Source organism: Rhipicephalus sanguineus, chromosome 4, assembly GCF_013339695.2.
Source record: "Rhipicephalus sanguineus isolate Rsan-2018 chromosome 4, BIME_Rsan_1.4, whole genome shotgun sequence".
NCBI lineage: Eukaryota > Metazoa > Arthropoda > Arachnida > Ixodida > Ixodidae > Rhipicephalus > Rhipicephalus sanguineus.
In genome coordinates this window covers 127,846,050-127,867,028 of record NC_051179.1, presented here as the reverse complement: position 1 = coordinate 127,867,028, position 20,979 = coordinate 127,846,050, and the positions used below count along the sequence as shown (strand labels likewise).

At 45.4% G+C, this 20,979-nt stretch overlaps 1 protein-coding gene and 1 long non-coding RNA gene across 10 annotated transcripts in view; one reads left to right on the top strand and one right to left on the bottom strand.

The window, feature by feature from the left end:
• LOC119390669 (gastrula zinc finger protein XlCGF57.1-like) overlaps positions 1-20,979 on the bottom strand; it is a 691,222-nt gene that overhangs the window by 651,199 nt on the left and 19,044 nt on the right. For 4 of the 9 annotated variants that reach the window (XM_037658301.2, XM_049415089.1, XM_049415081.1 and 1 more), the window contains exons 2-3: positions 16,428-16,493; positions 16,126-16,348 (exon numbers count right to left, since the gene is read on the bottom strand). The exons of 3 other annotated variants lie outside the window; for them this stretch is intronic. In XM_037658301.2, coding sequence (XP_037514229.1) covers positions 16,126-16,348; positions 16,428-16,493 — 289 coding nt within the window. Of the gene's footprint in view, positions 1-14,985; positions 15,628-16,125; positions 16,349-16,427; positions 16,494-20,979 lie in introns of those variants that run through there. 2 more of the 9 variants (XM_049415093.1, XM_037658305.2) reach the window with 2 other exon arrangements.
• The window catches only part of LOC125758202 (uncharacterized), a 189,953-nt gene that overhangs the window by 150,473 nt on the left and 18,501 nt on the right, over positions 1-20,979 (top strand). The gene's annotated exons all lie outside the window — the stretch shown is intronic.

The window sequence follows — 20,979 nt, the reverse complement described above, 5'->3', positions numbered from 1 at the left end:
CGCCATTGGTTGTGAGTGAAAAATCATCATCTTGTCCGTGACCGAAAAATCGAAAAAGCTGCAAATAAAATAAATAATAAAAATGTTGGGTCCGAGTGAGAATCGAACCCAGGCCGTCTGCGTAGCAAGCAGGTGTTCTACCACACAGCCACGCCTCTGCTTGGAGCTGCACTGAAAGTAATTTTCATGCTTCCCAAAAATGTGCGTCCTGTATACAGGTGTCACAGTACGAGATGTAATATCGCAGTAATATTGCGTGGTACAAGCGTACATTGCCATCGGGCGTCACACCACGTCAATATCATAACGACTTGGTGGTTTAAAGACAGCCACCCATTACAAAAGGCACACACATTACTGCGCGTATTCCCTTAAGACCACGTAGTGGGTGCATCGCAACTTCGAAAAAGTTTCTAGCGCATAACTGCTCCTGGTTTAAAGCATGCTGCCCATTACATAAGGCACACACCTTAGTGCGCGCATTCTGTTAAACACCCGTAGTGTTCGAAGTACGTACTAGGGGCAGGATATAACTATCGCGTTCAACTCTTAAAGGCGAAGCTTAAGGTTCCCCCATTTTTTCGAGATAAAATGTGGAACATACGTGTATGCACAGCGTATGTGTAATAAACTTAAAGGGACACTAAAGATAAAAACAATTTGTGTATTATCAGAAAATTACCCCTTTAAAATTCCAAATCACGCTCGCCGCGACAAGACCCTTGGCAAGCGAGAAAAAGAGCAAAAAGAAAATGCGGGTAGTGACGCCACCTTGAAATTCGCGCAGCAAGCGCCGGGACGTCATAGATTCCGACGGCGTCTACTGGGGCCTACGTAGTTTCTAATCGGTAAAAATGAAGTACATTGACCTCAGAGGGGGTCATACATAGGTCAACATACCAAATTTCAGAAAATTTTGTTGAGTGAATGTCGCCGAAATACGACTAATACACTTTGAAATCTATGACGGGCCGCGCAGAGATTTCGGAGCGAAATTTAAAAATGGAACTTTGACTTAGATTTTTTCCCCTATAAATAAACTTATGGAGATGAAATTAATGACATTTGAGTTCTCAGAGTACACTTTATCAGCCTAAATTGATTCAGTGTTTCAATTTAGTGTCCCTTTCAGAACAGAGCAAAGTCCAAGCCCGGCCCGACCCGAGCCCGCCACCTCAAACCCGGGCCCGGCCCTAAGCCCGGAGCTCCAGGCCCGGGCCCGCTGTGACAACTACTTTACCCGGCCCGGCCCAACCCGTGGGCTGGGCCGGGCTCGGGTTTTCGGGTAGGCCCAAGCCCCTGCAGTGCTCTAATGTGAAGTCTGCAGGCGCAGCGAAACAGTTGTGCACCTCCTCTGTGAGTGCACCCGCTTCAACTCTGAAAGAGTGGCCCTTTGAGCCACACTAGGCCAGCTGGACAACCACCCTCTCATGGAGAACAAAATCCTACGGCATTGGCCTACCAGGTCTTCAACACGAGCCACTCTGAGGGCGTTGCGGTTTCTGCAAGCAACCGGACTGAATGACAAACTGTGACTGTAGGCAGAAAATGTGGCTGTGTAGTACTTGGACGGTGCTATGGTCATGACTTTGCTTTGTTTTTTTATTGCCTGCTGTCGTCACAAACTCTTCTTCTCTTTCATTCTCTTACATCCCCTTTCCCCTTCCCATGTACAGGGTAGCAAACCGAAGGCTTCATCTGGTTAACCTCCATGTCTTTCCATTATCTTTTGCTCTCTTCAGTCATGGATAATTCTGATCACTTGGGAGTGATTGGTCCATATGCACTTCTGCCAGTAGGGCGACAAGCATCACGCAAAGGCTAGCGCGGCAGTCGGAATGGAGTCCTATTTACATCATTTAGCCGCGCTCAAGTATCACCGGTAGATATGCTTAGTTTTTTCTGATGCTGCGCCGTGCTATACATACATATATATATACATACATACATATATATATACATATATATATATATATATATATATATATATATATATATATATATATATATATATATATATATATATATATACATACATATATATATATATATATATATACATTGTTTTTGTTGGTTTGCAAATTATTGAGTTCAATTGCCGGCGTGTCCTGGAACCATAAGTCCCATGGAAATGATTGTCTTTGTAATCCAATTAAATTCAGGGTAGATATTAGGTGCAAAGTTGCGTTCAGCTATGACCACAATGAACAATGCATGCATTCCCTCTGTGATTATTGCGATAGCAATTAGACGGACACTCCAGGCTCATTTTCGCGTTCGCCAACAGCTTTCACATAAGGTCCAAATCGATAATATCGTGCCATGTATGGTGTCTTCAATGTGCGAGTAAAAGCGTGCGAAGGCTGCCAACGGTCGCTGCTCAAGCAGAGATTAAACATGGCAGCCATCCCCATTGTGTGAAGTCACACAAAGGGCCAGCGAAGGGGGAGGATGGAGGGGTGTGGAGGTGAGTCATCCTTGGGCAGCAATTGCAAACTATTATAAAAAATAACCGATGATTACGATACTGCCTAATGTGATTTCTGAGCACAGCTTCGTGTTGGCGCAAGGCCAACTGTGTTTGAAGTTTTGGTTTTCCGCAAGATATCGACTATGCCATAAATAATAATTTTTGTGACAGAGGACACCATCCACTACGCCATTATTCTTCTTTCTGCAGATAAGCAAGGTACCCGCTACACATCTGTAAGGTATTATGTGCACTTTGTGATGCTGCGTGTGGCTGATGATGAAGAATTATGGCGGAAACTTTACAGTGGGTGGTACGCATTAAAGGGACACTAAAGGCAAATAACAATTTATGTCAGAGTGAAAGCTCAATGTATGATGTCTAAAACGGCAGTATTATTAACAGCAGTGCCCAACTTACCGAGAAATTAAGCTAAATGTATCACACGATGAGCGTCACGAGAGGGACATTTAGGAAGTGATCCCGATGACGTGGGAGAGTCTGAATACAATTAATCACTAGTAATCAAACTAGCTGCAATAAAAAAAGAACCTTCCGTGCATCAAGAGACGTAATAAAATGCTGCTTGTTCGTTTCTGTTTCATTCATGGAAAAAAGAACCTCTTTGGCGTTGCCATGGGGAATGGCGTGCGTGGTTCAAAGGTTCCGTTTTCGCCGAACTGCACTTCGCCCGGCACCCTGCTTCACTCACGCGGTCGCATCTCAGTGGTAGTTTCGGTATCGCGTACTGCTGCGTGTTTTGCATGCTCGTGAAATTTCAACAAAATACCGCATGCATGTGATGTTTCCAGATGCCCGAATGGTGCACACCGCCAGTGCACGACACCGCGCAGTAAAGGCGGGCAACGTTGGGCACGGCAACAGTGACGTGCGAAATACCGCTTTCAGGTGGGCGATTTGAAGTGCGCTAACGAGATGCGGACCACTAAAACGTGATTTTATTTCAAAATAAGCACTTCCTTGGCATAAAAGTAGCACTACGAGGTTTCTGGACCGCTATTTCAACAATCAACGTCGACTTAATATTTGCCTTTAGTGTCCCTTTAAACCACACACTCGTTGCGCAATTAGCATTGCATGATGAATGGTTGTTATTTTACTCTTCTGTGATTCTATATTACATACGTTAATGCGATTGCTTGTGCGACATGACGCCTGTATAGGGTCTTTTTGCAAGTGAGTCTCAAGCATCAGCGTAGGTCTGTGGTAGAATACTCGACTGCCATGCAGAGGGCCCAGGTTGAAATCTCATGTTATCCTGGGTATTTTTTGTTCATTTTATTTTTTCATGTCTATTAGTTATGCCGACGGCGACACCGCTCTACGCCGGAACGGGTGCCTAAGAGCTGCACTTTAAAAGGGCATGGTCGCACCCACTAGCTCAACAAAGATCAGTAGACTGCTTATACCTTTGTACCGTTTGAGCATGCTGCACACTCACAGCTTACTTTGCATGGAAGAGACAGATAGCACGAAAGTCGCTTCACTCACTGAAGAGACCGTATCGCCTTCGGAGGTGTCACCACCATAGCACGAAAGTCGCTTCACTCGCTGAAGAGACCGTATCGCCTTCGGAGGTGTCACCACCACTTCATAAGTTATCATGGCTGCTTTACTGTCTCCTCCGACAGTGCCGACACAATTCACGCACACACAGCATAACACATCAGCTCGATTATGGTAACGCCCACGATCACTGTCCGGATAGTGGGGAGGGGGGGGAGACATCCCGACTGTGATTCAGTGAAACAGACATGATGTTATGTTGGGACCTATTGCATAACAGTCACCGCCTTGGCATTGCCGGAGCTGAACAGTCCCATGTTGCGCTTACCATGATACAGGGGCTAAGGCTTCCCGCAAGACACTGCCCCACCTGCATATGCAGCCATGTATGTGGCTAGAAAACTCGCCCACACGCAACTTGACACTCAGCCCTGGTGCTTAAACAATGGAAGCATCATGGGTTGTCAGATTCAGCTGACACCCAAAAGAATAATGGTTGTGTTTTCAGTGTTCATGCATCCAGAAAACATGCGAACACAGACAAAACATACCAAGTTAGATTTCAGGTACATACAACATTTCCAGAAGATCTATCCAAAGGACAAAATTCTTATCTGCAGAGATTTAATGCTCAGCATGTGGCACTGAACTATAAGACGTGCCGCCCATGAGCTCGTCGTATAATGGAAGTTCTAACCGTTACAGTCTAACACTACTGAATCTACCGTAAGCCCATACAAGGCCCGGGTAGCACGTATGGCAGACACAACACCTAACGTAATTGGCTCTCTAACCCAGAATCTGTCACTGCAAGCTTCTTGAAGATCCTCTAGGCAGTGCCCTTCTTCCTACTGCCACGACATGTGAAAAAGAAAGTGGTGTCTCATGCCGCAGCTCATGAAATAGGCGAGAATGCATGATTACACACTGGGATAATTACCTCAAGCAGGCACAACAGCCATATTATAGACCTTGATGCCTTAACGAAAGCTACGATGCATGTCAAGCATGCAGCAACAGACGCTGCATGTTTCTGGTGATCAACCAGACCCTGACAGGCACCTCCTGCATTTAGGGAACCAGAGGCTTAAACTTTTTGTCAGAATATCTAGCAAAGAGATGCTTCCAGACATGACTAAGGCAACTGGGTTCCTTACAAAAAGAAATCTAGAAGTATACTGGGGCGCTAGCATCTCAGCAGGGGATGCAAATACGAGAAGATATGAACGGATCCACAACTTCAAACAAAGTATGGGGTGGGGAATCCCGAGGTCCCTCCTGGGCCACCACAAGATATCTGATGGAGCAGCATGTGTTGCACTGACGGAAGGCATCACCAAAGCAGAACTCTCAGAAAAACCAGCAGACATCTTTTTTCCGGCAAAATGTTGCCCCGGGCAAAACTTGTGCGAGGGATCAAGCTTAAGTGTGAGACAACAACTTAATACAACCTTTCCAATAACCGAATTCGAAGATGCTTTACGCAGTACAAACACACATTGCGCACCAGGCGCCGGTGAAATTACAGGAGCGTGCTGAATTGAGCATCGCGGGTTGTGGTCGCGATGAAACCTCACTGCATTCAAACTATCATGCCAAACGCGCTTGTACGGTACAACAAGCATAGCGCTGTTGCAGCCATACTGCACGCATTTATTAGGCAGCAACTAAAATGCGCCTCTGTCCATTGCCAGGAGCACTAGAGCATCGACGAGTGCGCGGCGCTTGATGGAAGCTCGTCCAGCAGCATCGCTGCTGGAAGCTTGTCAATCAAACGATCCGCACTCGTCGTCGCCGTGATAACCCAACAAGCTGATAACCGCATCTGTGCATGTACTGAAGCGGAGTGGATACGAAGAACACTGCGACGACAAATGCACATACGATGCATGCAAGTGGCCCAGAAGTGGTGGCGTGACATGTGTAGGCAGTGCGTTGCACGCACCTAGCCAGGAACGATCAGATCCATACAGCCATGCCACGCTTTAATGAAAACTGTGTAAGTTTTTGCTTAGTGACAGACAGTGGTACAGACGCAGACACGTATTGCGGAAAGCCGATACTGTCTGTTCTGTTGCTATGTCAGTCGCTGCTTATCCCGGACCCTGCAATAGTTCCAAAATGCCGCTTGGCATACACCTTGACGACGCAGTATCGTACGGGATTGCCAGAATCTTTTCCACACTTTGGTAAAAAAAGAGGCTTTGTGGTGGGTACTTTGCAATATTTGCGGTGGCACTGTATGTATTTCTGTATTGGCGGTGATGGCGTGCATCAGGAAATGCTAATTTGAACTTGGTGGATAATGCGTACAGTCGAAACCCTCAATAATGAAATTGCCGAGGAAGCAATTTTTGTCCTTCTCATGAGAAATTCGTAGCCGCTAAAACAGAAAAATGTGCACACCAATTACCTAGCACAACCAAAATTTATTTAAAGAAGTTGCTGACCTTCCTTTGTTTCACACTGCTTTCAAGAAGCTGGACGGCTCGAGCCTCACCTTTTGCAGCTTCGATGATCATGGTAGACTTCTACTGAAGCATGAAAAACATGCTTTTTATAGCAGGTGGCATCTTTCCAAAAGGCTTAACACTGCATGTAAGCAAAGCACAGGCAATCTCGGTATGCACACGGAGAGTCGCGCGGCAGCAAGCAATTAGGCAGTCCACAGAATGTCTGTCGGCATGACGTCACTTTCGTGGATGTCGTCACCTGTGCTCACATAGTTGCCAATAGAGGCGTCAGCAAAAAACTGTTCTTAGCGAAAAAGAAGTCTTCTTCCTATCACCATCACCAAACCGAACATAGACATCAATGGTCGCACCAATGCTTATTGGCAGAAACGTATCTGCCTGACTTGACGAATGAGCGGTGCTGCAATTGTCGAACTTCTGGGTTCCCAACTAGCTCATGGGTTGAAAAAATGTTGCGGATCACAACCTGAAACTTTTGTTATTGCGGGAGCGCTTTTTAAAGTCTCTTTGCTGCCGAGAGGGGCCAAATGCATTGAACTTTATGGATGTTCGCCGGGGCAGACGTCCCGATTCAGGCAGGACATGTCCTAATTTTGTGGCTAGGGTCCCACTGTCCTGCATACCTGCTTGAGGGACGGTGTTTTGTCCCGCTTTCGGCCGAAAGGCGGCTCGTAGTTGTGGTCAGCTAGCCCAACCACTACAAACCTTTGCTATACTATACTATACATGGCGATGATCTGCTTTCTTTCTCTCTCTATCCATACTTCTTTCTTTCTCTCTTTCGGCCTTTCATTCTTTCTATCTTTGTTCTCTTCCTCGTTCTCTCACCCACAGCAACGCATATATGCTTCCCATAAATGCTTGTTCAGCTACCACGAGTGGATAGCCTCGTCGTTACGACGCTCGCCTTCGGATCGTGGGTACTCTGGTTAGAATCCCCTTTTGAAATTTTAGTGCATTTTATTTAATTCTTCTCCTCTTCCTCTCCACTTCCCATCTCCTCTCCTCCTCCTTTCCTTCCTCCTCTAGACTTCGCCGAGCAGAGTTTTCGCTCATCGCTCGCCTGCTCCTCCTTCCAGAGTCCTTGCCCAGCACTCCTCATTTTACTAGGCTTCACTCTTTCTCACGCCAAGTTCCAACCTCCTTCCCCACCGCACTTCATCACCTTTTTTCACTCCACTCTCTACCTCTAATGTCTTCAGTTTCCGTCACACCTACTGACTCGGTAGTGGGGCTTGCCTAATTGCTGTGGCGCATACATGCCCGAGTTTTTGAGTACACTACGCGGATTTATTGCACGCTTAAAACAGCTCAGCTGTTAAAAGTGGAATCTTCTGCTTGAGCTGTACGACATGTTCTTCCTTCCGTCATTCTGCACCCCCCCTTCCTCCCCGACCCACTCTGGAGCCTGCTGACCTCTTGTCTAACACGAGCTGAAGCGTATCACACTACTGAAGTCTATGCAAGCAGGGAGAGCCCTTGCTAAAATTGGGCTTGACGTAACTAATTTTTCTGTGCTATCGCACATATCTCCCTCTTGGGAACACACACAAATTGCAGACCCTAAACCTTGCGAAAGAACGCTGGCAACGAACACTTGGCAAGGAGGCAAGCCCGAATCCACGAGGAACACAAGCAGCAGATACGCAATGGTAACCACCCCATAGCACATGTCAAATAGTGTGCGTGGATGCCTCCATTGGACAACAATAGAACTGTGGGTGTTGTCTACGGCATGGACTTGGGGTCAAACGAATGAGGAAGCAAAGTCCATCTAATGAGCCAGATCATTCGCACATCTACGACAGAACTGTATGCTATCTAAGATTTTCTTAAACATGCCGAGTCCACCGCTCACAATTTGCCAAGAGATGCTAAATGCCACCACAGAGTATTTACAGACTTCCATGATGCCTCTCACATGTGTAAACACACTCGCACAGCCACCCTTGCTGTTGAACAACTACATTTCAAAGTGCATTGTCTGCAAGAACAAGGGCATAATTTCCAAATGCACTAGTTCCTGGGATAAATGGGTACACCAGGAAATGAACGGGCACTGCTAACAAAAATAGCGCGTGCTAAAAGGAAAGAAAAAAGAAAACCAAGGTACGGCGCATGCCACAAGGACCTTGGGTTCTTTCACTGGAATAAACTGCAGTGTTTGGAGGTGCTTCTCTGAGCTCTTCGGGCATATTGTTCTTGATGTCAGGTTCATCATAGAATGAAATCTTCGGATTTTACAGGCACAGTGACATGGCCGCTCGATCTCTCCCCTTTGGTGCGGCCTGCCACTTTGTCTCCCGAACAAAATAGCGCGCGTGAAAGGAGAAGTTGACTGACTGGCCACGACGGGAGGTGAGGGCGCTGCATATCGGCGAGGTAATCGCCCTTGCACCTGCTTGCACCGCGTCGTGCGAAGGTGTAATGCCACTAATACACAAATAGATGCCCTCTGTACCTTTATAAATAAAATACACACTTACAGTAAAACCTCGGTGATACGAATCTCGCAGGGTTACCAAAAATATTCGTATCATCCGAAATTCGTATCACCAGAAAACATGGAAAATTAGTATGCGACAAAAAAAGTTGGCATACGTTTTGATTTAGTGTTTCTCATGAACAGCTCTGAATGATTACCAGTAAAGTTTTTAGACGTCACCGCGATCATACTTGTACTCGTAAATATACGGTGCATGCGCGCGTGTGTAATTAATGAACTAGATGTGTTGTGCCCCGTGACCGCTAGTAGCCCCTTCGTAATCTTACTACGTTTTTCTGCATGACACCACAATACTGCGGCGAAAGTGACTTAAGAAGCGCTTTGCACACGATAGATAGAGGCCAAGCTCCTTCGCCAAGACCGTCTGCTTTGTCTCTTAGGGTCTTCGTCCACCTTTAATAGGACTTCATGATGGACCCGCAGCCCAAGTTTCAGTCTTGTTTCATAGAACTTCTGATTGCGGGGACATGGCTTGCATCGACGTGGCAGACACGTGTTAACATAGTACGAAGACGGTGCTGCTTTAAAGGCCAACTCCGGCGATTTTTCGAGGTCGATGGATCTCAATGAAATTCGCTGGGTACGTTCCTTTGCACGTTTCCGTCATTTATGCCAAATTACAGGCTTGAGACATGCGCAGATTGTTTGCAAATGAATTTTAAAGATTGTCTGCAAACGCCCTCCTGGCTTCCCACAATTATTGGCAACATTGCGTCTGTGACATCAGTATTGGCAAGCCGGCGGGGCACCGCTAACTTCGGCGCTTCGGCCGCTACAGCGAGCGTCTGTTGTGCACAAGGCGACAGACAGCGTTAGTTTGGCCGGCGCTTCTCTGGTCGTCCCGGCTGTCACAGTTTTCATACTACGCGCCGGCGTGACCGGCATGCCTTGCACGACTTCCGGTTCGTTCGTAACAACGTCTACGTCATACGTAGACAGTACACTCGGTTGGGTTTCGGTTTCGGTGTTACGCTTTTTTGCTTATTTAAAATTATTCTCCAATTTGCCGAGTATTTCTGCTATCGGGCCCGTAACAGGAGCGTCTCAGGAACATAAAAGCACCATTACTTTGACATGGCCAAAAAATCGCCGGAGTTGGCCTTTAAGCACAGGAGCACGCGTCAACGCGTTGGGAAAAAAAAAAGCACGATGTCAACGTCATCTGTAATCTAAGCGCGAAGGCGCCTAAAGGCCTCCAAGATTCGCGCGCACTATCTCGGAGACAATGACGCACCGTTGATGGTCGCGAAGCTCACATGGTCGCGAAGCTCACGTGATTGCCGGGTCTTCACCGACAGTGCGGGCAGCACCTGTTCGTACCTATGCGCTAGCGTACGTTCGTATCAAACGTCGCGGGGTGCAAATCGGTTCGCAACAACCGTACTCCAATACATTGCAGGCTAATGGGCCTTGGCCGGGACCACAGAAAAATTCGTATCACCCCGAAATTCGTAAGAGCCGTGATTGTATCACTGAGGTTTTACTGTAGTTAACACTGAAGTCGGAGTCGCTATGTTTTAAGCATTATTATTGCAACGCTGAGTCGCCGTACGAGCGAGAGCAAGACAGGGATCATGCGGCTCCTCGTTGCCTCAATCGGACAGCTAAAACTGGCCGCGTGCATCTAATTGAGCGCATTTATCGAGAACAATCTAAGAAGGGCTATTTAGTCGTGCATAACTGGCTTAGACATATTACCACAAGCATATTCGACACTGCTTCACTTCTTACACAACGCCGGTCTAACGGCGCACATCTAATACACATGTGGCGTTATTATTTTGTAAAAGAGCCAAGTCCACTGGAACTGAGAAAAACGCAGTTTTATGCTACTGACAATACCGTTGGGCCTGCTCCAACAATCTTTTGCCAGTGTGCTCATGTCACCAAATTTCTCAAATCTATACTGCGGCTAAAATCCATATAGCCCACTATCGTCGGTATTCGGGAGTAAATTTGGAATTGGCTCTTATAAATTGGAACATTTCATTTGTGCTTGAATTAGCTCATAAAATAAGTCTAAATCGCACCGAATCAACTATATAGCAATATATCAGGACAAAATTACTGCTATCTCTGTGCTTCCCTCTGTGCCGTACTTTGTTGCATGGGCATAATGGCGATGACTAAAATTGTCGATCAAGTGGTGCTTCCAGGCAAAAGGCACACCATTCTGGACTCTTGGCAGCGTTTTCTTCTTCTTGGCATCTATCGAATGCCTTCGAAAAATGCTTCAGCTCTCCCTTCTACTTAGCTCGTTTGATGCTGCACCATTTCGGATCAGTTATTCTTCAAGGGATAGATCGGTGCCCAATATACTTATGCATTGTTCGTCATTTGTCATGTGTTGTTGTTCTCTGTGGTTGCCGTATATATTTTCGTATTCTGCACAATAAACACGTTGGAAGTTGGCGCTCGTCTTCGTGTGTCTCGTTGTCCTAGTCCTCAGTTCGCGCTATAGCAATCATCATGAAATACCAACTAGCCCAAGCTGCCACCCTTCTAAACCAATATCTTCATTTCACTTCACTTCTATTTCAAATGTACTGTCTTGGAGCGAAGGAGTGAAAAAGAGACACGATATTGCCTTCAAACTTGAAACAAAACTGGAAAAAGAAACACCAAGAGACAGAAAGAAGTAGAAAAGTCAGGCTCTTACTCATCATATTCGAGTTTTGCCGAACAACATGTCCTTGAGTAACTACCAACTCACCCAAGAAAAACTAATTGTGGAATGAATGCACGATAACAAAGAAACTCGAATACTAATGGAACAGGTTGGATGCTGCCACGTTGATTGTCTTGATCACAATTGTTGACGCAGAGCTGCTTTAATTGGTCTGACTCACGTTTGATTCATACATGTGCGAGATATGGCTCATTTTTATTCGAAACTGCCTTTTTGAGTTCATGTTCCGATGAAGAATTGCCCCATTGTGATTACAATTGTTTTAAAAGCGGAAGATACTGAGGCTCGCTTTAAGCTCCCATGAAATTTAGCACAGTTTTGGTTTCTGGAGTTGGCTCTTCTCAAAAAAAAAAAAAAAAAAGCCATACATATACATACAAAATGTTACGCCTTAGAAGTGTATGTCGCAAAAAAAAAGAAAGAAAGAAGCTTGACGAAGGGAAGTGTTATTCATAACTGTTTATCAGGAGGAAAGGGTTCCTAATATATATATCCTATGTTGATGCATGCGCGTACAAGAATAAAGCAACACATGTACATTAGAGGTGTTTACGCATAAATTCAAATTAGGAGTCCAGCAAAGCGAGGAGAATTATTAGTGAGCCTTTTGTCACTTTGCTGGACCCCTAGTTTGAATATATGCACAAATGCCTCTACTTTATTCCTTTATGCGCATGCATGACGAAAGAAGATATATAAAGAACCATTCCCTGCTAATAAACAATTGCGAGTAATGCTTGTCTTCGTCTTGTTTCCTACGTTTTATTCCTTGCGCTAATTAATGTGTCTCATCCAGTCATCTGCCCCTATTCCAGCTAAATTGACTGCAGCCTAATCATGAGAGCGTCTCAAGTGAAGCATGACAAAATACCGAGAAGAACCACATGAAACTGCCCGAGCAGATATCTCACTGTGGTCGAAGGGAGCTTTGCGAGAAACCCCCACGTCGCCGATAGCGAGCTTCATAGCCGACCGCAGCGGGTTGAAAAGAAACTACCACTCTCACAGGCGGAGAGGAGCATTCGGCGGGCTGCACCAAAGGGGGGAGATCGAGCGGCCGTGACACTGACTAGTGCATGCCATGCTATCCGTGCAGTCGAAACCACCTGAATACATATCGTGCAATGCACCTCAAGAAACTTAAACACACAGGGACTGGTATGGTCCCATGGATGCAATTGCCCAACCCAAGCATTACCGTTGCTCCTATTTCTCACAGTATCCAAAACATTCGATATAGCTACATTTCTTTCAAGCTCCCATATCCGCCAGCAGCAGGCAGCAGGCACTGCTACGGCAGATATACAGACCCGAACGCTTTCCAAGACCAGATACTACCTGGCGCAGCATCGCCACAGCCGCCAATGAGCTATGATGGTCACAACAGAAGTACCTGAATGACCTCAAGGCAACAGCCACTGATCTGAGATGAAGCATCAGGCTTCATCTCTGGCGTGACCAAGGAGGTTGAAAAAAAACTTCTGGAGTGGAGGCGGCGAGCCGCCGCTGAAGCCGACGACCGCCATATTGCTCCGGGCAGAAAACGTGTCGGTCGTCGCTTGAGCCCGCGCGGAAGTTCCACAGAGGGCGAATTTCTCCGCTCCTTTGGTGACAAGCGAGTGTTGTGGATGTCTCACTTGTTGGACTGCGATCTACTCGATAACCACATTTACAATTTGTCGAAGATTACCAAGCTGTATATAAAAAACGCCAGGCCTGCGCGCAGCACAGTCACAGCGAAAGCTGGAAGAGCGGCCTTTCTAGAGCCCGTTCTAAACTCTCTTGGGGAAACTAATACAAGTACACTTTCAAGGTACCCACTACGTCGCAAATCATAATTTTTGTGAAGTACGGAATAAATCACTATGCCATTATTCGTCTTTCTGCGGATAAGCGAGGTGCCGCTACACATCTGTAAGGCATTATGTGAACTTTGTTGATGCTGCCTGTGGTTCCTGGATGAAGAATTATGGCTGAGCCTTTTGTAATGGATTTGAAGCAATTAACGATCCGGTCACTCGTTGCGAAATTAGCATTATGTGACGCCTGGTCGTTATTTACTCTTCTGACACGCTATATTACACATTTAACGCAATTCGTTGCCCGACATGACGCCTGTAAGGATGTTTTTGCAAAGGAGTTCCAGTCACTAGCGTGGCTCTGTGGTAGAATACTCGACTGCCATGGAGAGGACACGGGTTTAAATCCCATATGAGCCTGTTTATTTTTATTTATTTCATTTTTCTTATTTCGCATGATGGTAGTTACGGACACCGGCGGCGGCAGCGGACAACCATCCCACAGCTGTTGTGATTTGATAAAAGCTTTCGCTGTAAAGTCAGGCTTCACCACATTTCAAAAGAAATCAACCGGAAGAAAATTCGGCAGATCCCACGCGTTGTGGGAAACGGTTTCATGCGAAGCAGTCAGCGAGTACTTCTATGCTCTTTTTATGGCTTTGAGCCAAGCGTTACGAGGTGTATCAACTTGTTTTTGTAAGTGTAGTAGCTGTGTGCACATCGTGGGCTTACCAGGCACGTCAACACTGGCGTTTATACGGTAACTTTGAGGTGCAACGTAACGTCAGTCCTCACGTTAGAACACACACGTCAGTATTATCGAAAGTAAGTGCACATTATGGTGCAACCATGTGGATATCATACGTAACTTTCGTTAATGTATTCCTCTGGGTCGAGCAATGCTTCAATATAGCGTGCTGAAACAAAGGAATATAAATGTAATGTTTATTACACTACTATAAAAGCGGAGCCAACACTGGAACCGCAGACGTTAATCTGATATGACGCCTTTATCGTAGGAGTACATACATACTGTGCATTGCTTTCTTGCAAAATTAGATAGCCAGCACCACAACCACACTTGACGTTGCACAGACACTACGCCTGCATAGGCTGTTTTTCCGAACCAGTCTATATACCCGACGTACCTTTGTGGTAGAATACTTGATTGCCACGCAGAATGCTTGGGTTAGATTCTTGCTGTGATCTTAATATTTATTCTTTCCATTCGTCGGGTCAACGCTGCCGATGTCGGTTTTTCTTAACGCTCTCGCATTTAAAGTACCAATGTCTGTTCTCGCGGTTCCTGGGTAGATATAAACTGTCAATCACGTGTGGCGCATACCCGTACACCACGGCCAGTGGTAAACGGCTATGTGCCACACGTGTCTGGAGGAAAGGGTTTGACGACCTACGCGACAGAATTTTCCCGTTATTCATGTCATGATACGACAGCCATATCCATCTAATCCTCTTACCCTCCCATGCCGATTTTGGTCTGCACCAGGTAAAGGAGGCGATCATGAGAGCACCTCGGCGTAGGTGGCTAGGCAGATAGATTCGTAGATAAAAACGCTGAATGTGCCAAAGGTTCGCTAAGAAATGCCTCGCATTTAAAACTCCCAGAGCGGAGTAAGAACACGGCTGACAATTAAGGACTGTTATTTTGAAAAAAATTATAGACGAGTGTAAACAAGAGCTGCAGCAAGCTAGTCAATTAATCTGCTTTCGTATCTCTTCTTTTGCTGTGTTTACTTTTTAAGGGTGCGTGTTTCATATGGTTAGTTTCGTGATTGTCTGCATTATGCATAAACCAGAGCAGCAGCAAACTGGTCAACTAGTTTGCCTTTGTACCTTTTCTTTTGCTGTGTTTAGTTTTTAAGGACGCGTGTTTCATACGGTTAGTTTCGTGATTGTGTGCATTATGATGCATTTTGAAGTTATTTTGGATTTGTTGCTTTATCGATTCACGTATAAACCACATTGTATATTCTTCTTTTTTCTTTTGAAATTGTGTAAAAGCCGGGGGTGAATAAAATTTTATGTACCACTTATTAACTCCTCCATGTGCTTTATTTCGGGAATGCTGGAAGCGAATTCTATGTGTTATCAGGCACGCTTCAGCCCATGTATTATGGTGGAAAAAACTGCCTTCTTCAATCCTGCAGGACAACAAAAAAATTCGGCCAAATAAGTGACACTAACTATCCAGTTCTCACGCTGAAACGCCCCCGCGGAAGCTCACAGTTACGCTGTCCGCGCTCAAGCTGCGCTGCCTCTTGCCCGGAGCAAAATGGCTGCCAACCGGTTTCCCAGGCTTCACCCGCTCGCGTGGGCGCGTATAGGGGACCTCCACTCCAGAAGTTTTTTTAAACCTCCTTGGGCGTGACAGCCAGAGCAAAAATAAGCTCCCAAGACTTTTGTGCCTTGCCATTTTACTGTGGCCCCCCATTGTTTCTTTCCCATCCCTGCCCCGATCCCTCACTGCAGCCCTCTGAGGGGAAAAACATGACTAAAGACGTGTTAACAACAACCCTAAAGCAGTGAGCTGCTCGCCTAGCTTGGCATAACATTTCGATTTCTTGCTATAGCATTCATTCTTTTGCTCTTGCGGCGAAGTTGACTTTCTCCTTTATCTAACGGCGAATGCAGAGACATACCTGAAGAAACAGCTTGAGGCTCTGTTTGTGTAGCACTTGTGGACAGAATTTTCTTTTCATTTGCTTGTGATGCTTCATGGTGGGTCAGTAGTCGCACTTGAACAGATTTATCTGTGACGTGACCCGGCTCACACGCTGGCTCTGGTGATGTTTTTACGGCTTTTCCCGACTCAAGAGTGAGGCCCCATGCTGCATCATATACTGGATCTGCAGTGACGTCGTCCTGAAATAAATTGGCTTGTGTTGTTACGAGTGATAACGCCAAAGATCATTGCCGAGTAAAGTAATGAAAGCCCTCTTACAGGATCTGTCTTGCAGCAATGACTTTGTCCTGGCGTTTGCCCGATGGTTCCGTCTCCAAATAGGGGCTGTCCAAGAATATGCAACAATGTATTAAAAATGAGTTATTGACACATACACAACGAAACAGGAGGGTATGACAATTATTAAAATAAATACTTTTTACAAGTGTCTAAAAAATTTTTGAAACCACTTATACTATTGTATAATTGCCTGGTTTTTGATTTTTCTGATGTTGTACCCAGTGTTGTCTTTTGTAATTGCCATCAATGTTGCTCAGACAAGCCAAACCTACTGCAAATTTCATTATGTAGGTTTAATTGGGACACTTAAGCACTTAAGTGTCCCAATTAACCCCTTCATAAACTCTTAAGCGCTTATGACGACCTGTGCTCGTGATGGCTCTTCAGGAATGTTTCAGGTGGCTTTTCATGAGCCCAGCTTATCAAATTTAAAACACAGATTGCAGCATGGGTTCCATGATTGGTGCTTTTATTTAATGAGTGTGTGCACATTAAATGGCAAAATGTGCACCTTGCATTTCCCGCACGTGATAAACGAACATGGTGCACTGCCGTGCTTTGAACGTTACCACACGGATGATAGCCTCATATAGTTTGAATTGAACTATTGAGGAATAGTACATTTTGTACACGGGAATTCAGATGGAATCCTTACTTCCTGGAGCTGCAGAAATTTCTAGCGGCAAATGCCCCAGGTATAGGGCATTACATGACGGTGCGAAATATGACGAATAAAGCATTTTTATCTGCTGTAAAATATTCTTACAAGTATTTTTCTGTTTTGAACATGACACTGAAGCATTTCACGTCATACAAAAATTGGCAATTTTCGAAAAATTTTTCGTGATTTAATAATATCGGATGTTGCAAAATGTTCACATAACCCTACCTCATTAAAATTGAAAACAAACTTCAATAATGGAAATCGGCCTGTACATGTCCAGGCAAATAATTGTCAAGAATATCTTAATCTTTATAGCCATTCCACATATTCCTTTTAAATGTGTAAGGATTCCTGTGCCGACTCAATGAGAGAACTGTTCGTCCCTCTGTCACCTGAGTCGACCGCCACTATAAAGAAATGTGAAAAATCGAAAATAAACTTTCACTTCTGTGCTCGAGTTTGAACCCTGGCCCCATATTATGAACATATGTTCCCTACATGCATGCATTGTACCCGCAGTGAAAAGCCCATGTAGAAAGATAATTTCTACGAAGGCTTTGTTGCATTGCATGGAAGTGGAATAAAAGCCATCTGCACGACAACGTGCAAAGCTGGCAGGGGGCACCGTACAGTGTACACATCAGGAAAATTCGAACTTTGCGAAATTTTTATGCCAAGCATGCGTTTCAGTGGCTGTAGTGCAGACGTTCCACGGGGCCGTTCGAGACTCTGACGAGCACTACTGAGAAGACCAAAGATGGCTGCCTTGTGCGCTGGTACGGTGCCTTCACCGCTCGGCTCGGCTGGTGTCCAGAAAAGGGCAGTTGCACACCATCTCCCAAATTGCCGCAGGATCCGAAGCATTTTTGAAAGTTCACGCTTCCGTTGCACAAAACCAAACTAGCACCACATCTTGACAATGTGCCACACAGACTAAGCAACAACTCTCCGTGCTTTCAATGCTTTGACATCTCCTCAAATATTCCTTCCCTGTTGTTTTTATTCATTTTTCATTGCCATGATAGCACGCACTGTGCGCATGACAACGCAACCAACGATACTGGCTAGACTGTTTCTTTTGTTGCGCCTGCTTCCTTGGGCGGCACAACGTTCAAACTGTGTTGAAGGGTTGGCCACAGGTAGGAAGATGAGCCTTGACTTTGTTGAACTGTCATCACATCAGCCGCATCAGCAGCATGCCTTTAGCCACTTCAACCGTGCACATTTGTCAATTCGTCTTGGGGAGAAGTGAGACAAGATGGCATCCCACCAAAAGGCGGTTTTCTGTGACAGTGAGTGAATTTCTGTGATCAATCTGCGTTCCTCCAGTTCGCAACAGTTTGGTGACTTGAGTAGGGTGAGTGGAGCTGCATTGTCGGAGCCATTGAAATGACTGCAGCTTATACAACAATGCGCTAGAATATTGTAGTGCACTGTAACCCTACATCTGTGTTGGCATTAACATCATGGCCTTGCGCGTCGTCTTACAACCACTCTGTGGTAATAAGTGTCTCATTATCATTCATGCATTTGTTAATATTGCAATGCAATCGGAATACTGTTTCCACAAAGGTGAGTGAATGTGTAAGCAGTTGCCACTTGTTACGCTAGTGTAAAGCTTTGATGCACATTTTATGTACCAATGTAGCATCTGTAGTCGGTTAAAACCTAAGAAAAAATGCCAGCTCCACCCTCAGCCATTGCTGTTCCTCCCAGAGAAAATTTGCACAAATGATCCAGCCAACACCTCTTACTCATTTTTGTGATGTGAAGCTTTTATCTAGTGTTTCAGGCAGTTGACTTTTCCACACAGATGCAAGTTTCTGTCGCTGGTTTTATGTCGGAAATTTGAACACCCTGGTAACTTTCGTGAGGGATTCTGACATTGCTGCTCAACCATACATAACATTTCAGGTAGCAACAATGCACCTTGAAGTCCTAATTTGTGTAGTATTTATATTTACACTAGCTGAGGAGTACTTGTGGTTTAAGCGAAAACCAGCCATCATGACTGTCTTTCACAGGTGAAGGATAGCCACACTGCGGTTTTGAGGGTAGATTTGACATTTTTTTCTTAGCTTGGGATGGAATGCAGTATATGGGGGATAGATATACTACAAGGGTGCATAATTCCCTTCAAATTTAAGTCATGCCTTCCGTAATTAAAAATTCATGTTACAGACCATTGGGGCTAAATCGAGAAAAGTCACAAGTTTCTTTTTTAATAAATATGCATTTATAATGCAATTTGAGGTTCCTGATGATTGTAATAGAGTCTGGGAAATTAAAAAAAAAACGCGATGTGATAACTAGTTCACTTTAGTACTTTCGTGCATGCATTGTGCAACCATACTGCACCTGTTAAAAACTTAACTTTCAGTTATCCTAATGTTTTATAAGTCTTGTACTGAGCTAAAAGCACATGCATTTTGTGCACACGTCTTAATTTGCCAAGGAAGCATAAAACAATAATATGCATCATTGCTGTACTGTCTAAGATATTCAATAAAGCAGCAAGACTGTTTTACACTGCAACATGATTTAATTCATCTGTGTTGACAGATAACGCGCACATAAGAAAAGTATGCGGCAGATGGCACGCAAGGACAGCAACAAAAAATGTAACAAATGTTATGGTGATATAGTGGAGCAGCATCAGCATTAGAAATATAAAACTGAAAACTGAAATGAAGAAAGGAATGCAAAAACGGGGAGGAGCGGGTGGCTCGCGCAAAGCTTCTATGAGCCTCGTGCATCTTGTTTTCGCCAGCGTTTGCCACAGGTGGCACCACCAGCAAACTTCAAAGAAGCAACGAATGCCAGTGCCGCCTAAAAACAGCATTCCAGGGACAGCCGCGTCCTAATGTAGAGCTCAACACTTCGAAATCACCTAGACAACTTCCAAAGGAGATTCCACGTGGATTTTTTTATACTCACACTTGTTTCCGGCGACTACAAACTTTATGCACTACTGCTACGGCGATTTTAATACTCTAAAAGCCCATTTTCAGACTCGCATGTCAAATACCGTGTCTGGCCCACCATTCACAAAACTTGTCCAAGTGAATATCGGTGCTTAGTTACAGCCATGGTTGACACTTCTAAAAGCACGTGCCAGACCACTGACTACCAAGAACGCACTCATTTATTAAGAGGCATTCTGCAGTATAGACACACACAGGTTTGCAACCCTTCGGCAAAAGCATCACCAGCGACAGAAGAGTAAGCAAGGATTAAGTAATGGAAGGAGAAAAACAGGGCGCAATAAAACGTCAATTTTCTTACAGCAAAACTGCACATTACACAGTCGTAGCTCCGTGAACAGGAAACCCCCTAACAGGTATGTGCCACCTTGTGCAATCCCTGCTACCCATCACAGGTCCACTAAAATGTTGCACAATGGAGAATGCGACCAAAATACACATGCCGCTTAAAAGGCTCACCAAGACTGTTGGGGATGCGTGAGACTCCGGACTCGGTGAAGGTTATTGAAGGGTCTTTATTTAACTACGCGACCCGAAACACAGGGGCGCAGGCCCGTTTGAGGATGCAAGCGGTTTCTCAGAGCAGCTTGTCTCGTTGGCTGCCGGAGGTAGACTCTCTGTCAATGAAGCTTTCCCGACTCCACGGCGATCACGTGACCTGGCCGCAGCCTCCCAGGCGCCAGGCCCCGGGGTCGAAGGTCAAACACAGCGACGCTCGGTTCGAAAGCAAGAGGCGCGATGACAGGCAAACACCTCTCGCTTCCCGTAACCATTCGAGGGAAGAGCCGCGGTCTGTTCACCATCAGTTTAACGACCGACGTGGCGGTCTCCGGCTCGCGGGGTGGAAGGAAACTGTGTGAAGGCATCCAAGGCTGCCACAGCG